We start from the raw sequence: 6,903 nt of genomic DNA, 5'->3' as shown, positions 1-6,903 counted from the left end.
GGGTTCCATATGTCAGAACATGCTGTTACCAGATACTAGTTTGGGCTGATGTGAGGAGGATGAGTGGGAAATAGTGCCTGTTGAGGTCCAGTTCAGCACTGTACATTTTCTCTGATTTTCAATGGTCCTCTGGGATAGTTTTATTCTCCCCACTTAACAGATAAGAAGAAGGAAGTATAGCAAGATGGTTACTTTCCTAAGTAGACAAATACTGCTCATGTGGTTGGTGCTGATTCCTAAGACCTGGATTCTTGTCTTATTTTTCCTTCCAGGAAATGAGTACAGCTTTGAGGCACATTTGTTTTTAAAAGCAAGTCAACAGTGTTACTGGTCTATGTCCATGCCCATGGTTCAGTAACTCCTGAGCCTGCCCACGCACAGGCTTAGGAAGCTCAGATCAGTTAAAGAATGACCACATGACTGTCTCTTGCTCTGCCCTGGTATAGGAGGAGGGCTGCTGAGGCAGGTGTGCACATGTGTATATCAGCCCCCCTTTATTGCAAAGTGCCATCATCTTGCTCACTTTTTTGCTTGTGCTATTCCCCTCAGTTTTCCTCTTCTTTGCCTCCATTGCCTGTTCGATCCTTCAGCCTTCAACTGCAGTATTACCTGTCCATTTCTTAATCTTCCATGTTGTCCACCTGAGTTAATCGTTCCCTTCTCAGGGCTCCTGAAAGTTACTAAATGCACCGGCAAAGATTTGCCTGCCACCCTACAGTTTACAAATGGTTTTCACAGAAGTGATTTCATCTGGTTCTTAAAAGAACACTGTACATTAATCATAACTCATGTTTATGGAATATCTGGTATTTTATTTATTATTTTTTAACCCTCAAAACAGGTTCATTATAGTTGAGGAGGCTGAGGCAAACAGTGAGTAACTGGCAGAGAGCTGAGTCTATTCAACCACAACCAAGCTTTCCTTATTATCTCTGTTGTACTGAGGGAGAAACAGGGCCATTGTGGGGTGGTTCTTACAGCCTCTTGCCATCTCTGGTGAGCACCTAATAACCGAGACGCAGAGGTCAGGCCTGAGTGCCAGTGCTATAAAGGCCCAGAGGGGTCTGTTTTATCCTGAGTTTATCGTTCTATTAGGAAGAGACAGGTATGCTCCAAAGCAAACCCGACTCCAGTGATGAGCTCGCCTGGGTGAGGAGTAATGACGGGAGCAATAGCTGGCGGCGTCCGCACCCGAGTACCAGTCACCGTGCTTGCCATTCCCTGTCTGTCATTGCCCTTGTGAGGCAGCTGGAACCCAGAGAGGTGGAATGGTGAGTGCAGAGGCGCTGCACTTCTTCCTTCTGGATCCTGCCTGTAAGGTGTACATCTCCCTTGCTTCAGGTTAAATGGAGGTCACTCGCCAACGAATCTGGGGAGGCGCTTCTCCCTGAAAGCAGCCATGCCTTCCAGCCGATCCCGGGTTGGGATGTTCTGAAACAACATACAGAGTATCAGTTTGCAGGGACAGGTCCATAAGCCAGTAAAGACTTACTCAAGGTTGTTCAGCCCATGGCGAGGCCAGAATCCAAGTCTTTCACTGTCTTTGGACTCTGGTGTTGGGTCATGTAAACCTGTGGGCCTTGGTGGCTCCTTGGTCTCCTCACACCAGCCTGATTTTGTGCACAGTGTACGTCCCTCTGAGAGCTCACAGTCTCATTCAGCAGTCTGAAATGAGGCTACTCGGTAGAAAAGACTAGGCTTTGAGGTAAGAGCTCTGGCTTTGAATCCTGGTATGCAGTTGGTTTACATCAGGTTCTACAAGTTCCCAAACCCCCGTTTAGGAGGATTTTTTGTTACTTGTTAGCCTGGAGATTAATGTTTTTGACTCACTAAGGAGTAAGGGACTAAGTGGGTCAGCCACAGTTTATTGTCCCACCATCGAGCATATACAACCTATAGGCAATAATCAAGGCCTTGGCATCCTCCAGCCTGGGCTCTAGGCTGGTACAGCCTGGCCTGCACCAGTAGCCACTGATACAGAGAACTCAGAAGCTGCTATTCTCCTGTCTGGTTCCTCTGTGGTTCTCTGGGCAGCAAAGTAGGGCAGGGTACAGCACCATTAGATGGCTGAGGAAACAGTCCCAGAGAGTGCTCTGTGGCTCCCCTGGGATCAGTGCAGGCTGACTGAGGAGAGGAGTGCCCCAAAGATCGACTGTGTGGGTTGGGAGGAACCTATTCAATTGGTCATGTACTACTAGTACCCAAGGACCCCCCTCTGGCCTGGCCTCTGCTTACAAGCATGGAGGACTGGCAGCAGACACGTACCTGGGCATAGCATATCCCTTCAATGGTCATCCCTGATGCAATGTCCACCTGCAAGAAAGAAGTGACACCTGGATCAGCCATGCCCACCTCCATGTGCCCTGGGCGCCAGCTCGCCCTGCTTTCTATACCACTTCCTGCTGTTTCCTGGATTCTTCCAGCAAAGAATTATCTAGGCTTACTGTATGCCAGCCCATATGGAGAGAGATGGTGTGATAAGGAATCCCCTACTGGAGAGGGAACACCATTCATTACAGAGGTGAAGCAGCGCTAGGATGAATGGGGCCTGTGAGAACAACAGGGAGGGTTACAAACAGCCTTAGAGATGAGGAGGAAGTGTGTGAGCGGTGCTTGCACAGCCGTTGTTCCCTCCTTCCCCACCTGGCTGCCTCACCATGCCTCCTGTCACCCCCATTAATGAACTTTGCTGGCTTTCCATTGCTCTCAGAACTAAGGCCTGCGTGACTTGGCCCCTGGCAGCTTCCAGTCTCAACTGTCCACTGCTTGCTATTACTCACTTAAAGGCACTATTGTAAGAGAAGTACTGTTCATAGCAGCAGTTACTTTCCCTACTACACAGCTGAGAAATCTGAGGCACAGAAAGGTGGAATGACTTGTGTAAAGACACAACAGTGTGTGGAAAAACAGGTCTTGGAGCCCAGATGGTCCAGCACCAGGGCCCATGCCCCTAACCTCACTGCTGTGCTGACACATTCATCCCTTCCTCCTGTTCAGTTGAGTTGCTTATTTATACACCTCTGTGTTTTCTCTCACACTTTCCAGTTTTTCTGGAATTCTTATCCAGCCTAAACCTCAGTTCTAGAAAACATTCTCCATCGCAGCACTGTCCAGCCCTGTACCCAGTAGCCCCATGGATGGTGCAGCTCTACCCTCTCCAGGCTGTCTACGTGGTGCACTTGATTTTTTATTAGTGATTTGTGTCAGTCCCTCTCCCCACCTTGGGGGCAGTGACCGTATTTGAATCATTCCGGTGTTCCAGTTCAGATCCAGGTTTAGTGTGTAATGAATGAATAAGCTGATGTGTAGGATGAGTTAGCTGCAGCCAAGTCAGCATGCCTGAGCCCCGTCTGTGAGGCCGCATTACTGACCACCAGCATAATCCTAAGAACATGGACTGATAGCCATGCAGACCTGGGTTCTTATAACTCATTTGCTCTGTGACCCTGGGTAAGTCATTTACCCTTTCTGGACTTCAGTTACCTTCTCTCTCCAAGGGAGAGAAATGAGGATGAAATATAATTTGGAGTATCACCTGGCCAAACTTCATTTTGTAGATGGGTAAAACTAAGGCACAAAGAGAGAGGTTCAGGCTCCAAGTCTGTTAGAGTCCGATTCCAGAGTTCTTTCCAGCTGTGCTGTCCATCTGTGTGCCCTGAAAGCACTGCCTCCCAGCCACCCCACTGACCTTAGCAGATGCTAAGTTCCAACCCAGAACCCTCTCACCTCTATTCCTCGGTCAATGGCTACTTTGCTCAGCCGCACAGCAATGGGGGCCTAGGGAAAAGCAAACGCTTGGTTGAGAAGGGGATCAGTCAGTGCTCACAGTTAGGCACACAAGCTCCGTGATGGGGGAAGAGGTCTGGGTCGAAATCCAGCTATTCTAGTGACAGTGTTTACTTTTGTTAGTGTTACACCTACTAATTAGCTGATGTTCCTTTTCAATAATGAAGGAAGCGTAACTGATTGATCCCTAACCCTCGTAGTCCTGACCATCTGGAATTCTTGTCATTTAATACATCCCTCCAGCATGTACGACATACTCCATTGTACACATGCTGTCCCACCCACAGACTTGTCTAATGGTCACAGGCTGCTCCCCGTTCCTTCAGGATGGGTTTAATTGAGGCTCAGGGTGGTGAAGCAGTTGGCCACGTTCGTCCGGTCAGTGGCGAAGCTTGGATCTGATTCCCAGTCACCTTTCCCACTGCTGCTCCCTTCCTCTACCCCTCTCATCTCAACAAAACAAGCCTCCACTGCAAGCACGTTTTTCCCCAGCAGGGTGAAAAAAGGTCGGTAGTAGGAACTTGGACTTTGGAATCTGACAGGCCTGGATTGAAACCCTGAGGGGCATTTTGTAGGCCACTGGGAAGCAAGAGCACCAAAGTGGCCGTCTTTGCCTCACTGGTCTTGCTTCTGGTTATCTTGCGCCACTGCGGGTCTGGCTCTCCATCCTGGGCCCTGCCTCCAGGCACGGAGTGCGTTTGCCTCCTATTTTATCCACATTGTATTATTTGAAGGTTTTGTAAGACTTTGTCAGGAAAGAACAATTTAAAAAGTCTGTTAGCATTGAAGGCATAAATAAAAAACTAGCTTCATAAAGATAAAAGAGCCTCAGACTGGGAAAAATACCACAGATTCAAGCAAAAATCAAGATCTGGGGGAATATATTTGTGGTATTGTGACAGAAGCATTTCCTTTACAAAAAGTTTGTGTGTGTATATATATATATATACACTTTTTAGCATTCACACAGTATGGAAAGCTAGTTCACAAAAAATTAAAAAAAGACACAAGGTGTGCTCAGCTTTACTTTTAAAGAAACATAAATCAGAACAGTTAGGTGCTCCTTTTCACCTCACATTTGGAAACCATAAAAGATTGGTAATGCCCATTATTGTTGAGAAGTATTTGCACACATAATTGAATGGAGAGTAAACTGGCACAGTGCTTCAGGAGGACAATTTGACAAGAACTGGCAAATCAGATAGATGCCCATGCTCTTTCATGTTGTAACTCCATGTAGGCATCTGCCCTGTAGATGCACTTCCAAGAGGACACTAAGATGTACAAAGTTAATCACTCCAGCTATTTTTCAGGAGCATAAAGATGTCAGTAATGTCAATGTTCCTCACGAGAGTACTGGTTAAATGATGGCACATCCATACCTTGAATGAAAAAGTGTGCAGTTTAAATGAATGAGGTTGATAAGTATGTGCTGAAATGAGCAACTCTCCAACATATTAGGTGAGAAAAAGAAGCCGCATAGTGCTGTGTATATTATTCACTTTGTGTAGAAGGTGTTGATATGATGTGTCTTTGGGGAGAAAGGTCATGAGAATGAAGAACTTCACTTTTTGTTTTATACTTTTCCATACTGATTGGATTCTTTTCTGTGCATAGTTTATGTTTTTAAACGTCAGTTAGAACTGCACTAGCCTTTCAAGGTGTGTTCCTTGTCCCCTAAATTGTCCTCAAGGAATTTAGAATTAGATATTTGAGTATATGTGCATATTTTACATGAACAGTGAATATTTCTGGAAGAGTATGCAAACTGTTAACAGTGGTCATCTCTGGGGAAACTGACTGGGGAACTGAGGAATGTTTTGGTGACCCAAAACATTGGTCTTTTTGCCAGTGACTGAAGTATTTTAGGAGGTGGGACTTTTCACTTTGAACCTGGACAGAGCCTGGATAACAGGATCACCCTACTTTTGATTTTTACTTTATGTCCTTATTCTTCTATCCTCTTTGATTTGTTTGTCATGAATATAGCTACTGATTTATCATTGGAGAAAATGAAAAACTATATAGCCATGTTGTCTCTGTGTTGAAAACACACATATTTATGTTTCTGAGTGTGTGTGTGTGTACATATATGTAGTTAACCCTTGAACAACCCAGAGCTTGGGCGAACCAATTGTCCATGCAGTAAAAAATCTGCACAGAACATAACAGCCAACCTGCCCTATAAAGAGTTCTGCATCCACAAATTCAACCAACCTTGGATCGTGTAGTGCTATAGTATGTATTTAGTGGGGGAAAAAAATCCATGTATAAGAAGATGAGATGGCTGGGTGGCATCACCGACTCGATGGACGTAAGTTTGAGTGAACTCCGGGAGTTGGTGATGGACAGGGAGGCCTGGAGTGCTGCAATTCATGGGATCGCAAAGAGTCGGACACGACTGAGCGACTGAACTGAACTGAAGTGAATCTTCACAGTTCCAACATGTGTTCTTCAATGGAACACTCTGTGAAGAAGGTCAGTTAGAAATATGATGGATCATTTTATGTTATTTGGAAATGAGAACAGTGAGTTACAGTTGCCACAGGATATTCCATTACTTTGATGTTCAAATGGAAAATGTATCCAAATCCATATTCAAAGGGTAAAGTATATTTACTGTTTAAAGGGAAAATCTGAGTGTTAATTTGTGGACCTTGTGTTTATTGATAGGCTCTTTGGGGCTGTAATCTCTGGAGCAGTTTGACTGGCCCAGTGTTGGTAATTTGTCCACTAGAGGGCAGCTGTCTACAACAGCATCTCTCACACTCAGCCCATAGGGAATCTTCATATTTGGCACTCAGTAACTCACCTGGAAGTTAAACAGGTTGCATCAGAATGTTCCAGGATTTGCATTAGTGATTCTAATAATAGTTTTTGGTAGGCTGTTGTTTTGGTATGGAAAGCTACTTTTAAATACTGAAATACTAGTAATTAGTAAAATACCATTATTTCAATATATTGAAAAGTCAGTAGCCTGAATCATCTTGAGACTATGCTCAAAGAACCAGTTATTTATTTTATGCAAAAAGACAAACCCTAGAGTCTACAAATAGACCCCTCAATCTGTGTAAGAGTAATCAGCTACTACCCTGAGTCACTCAGAGTTTTGTTCAG

General features: G+C 45.1%; 1 protein-coding gene across 1 annotated transcript in view; it reads right to left on the bottom strand.

Annotated features, from left to right (window-relative positions):
• Positions 1 to 786: 786 nt before the first annotated feature.
• LOC120856137 (enoyl-CoA hydratase domain-containing protein 2, mitochondrial) overlaps positions 787 to 6,903 on the bottom strand; it is a 31,908-nt gene continuing 25,791 nt past the window's right edge. Inside the window, exons 8-10 of the mRNA XM_040231172.1 lie at positions 3,727 to 3,777; positions 2,266 to 2,313; positions 787 to 1,431 (exon numbers count right to left, since the gene is read on the bottom strand). Of these exons, the coding sequence (XP_040087106.1) occupies positions 1,354 to 1,431; positions 2,266 to 2,313; positions 3,727 to 3,777 (177 nt within the window). The 3' untranslated portion in view covers positions 787 to 1,353. The remainder of the gene's footprint in view (positions 1,432 to 2,265; positions 2,314 to 3,726; positions 3,778 to 6,903) is intronic.

This window comes from Oryx dammah, unplaced genomic scaffold (genome assembly GCF_014754425.2).
Source record: "Oryx dammah isolate SB20612 unplaced genomic scaffold, SCBI_Odam_1.1 HiC_scaffold_28, whole genome shotgun sequence".
NCBI lineage: Eukaryota > Metazoa > Chordata > Mammalia > Artiodactyla > Bovidae > Oryx > Oryx dammah.
This window is presented reverse-complemented; position numbering and strand designations above follow the sequence as displayed.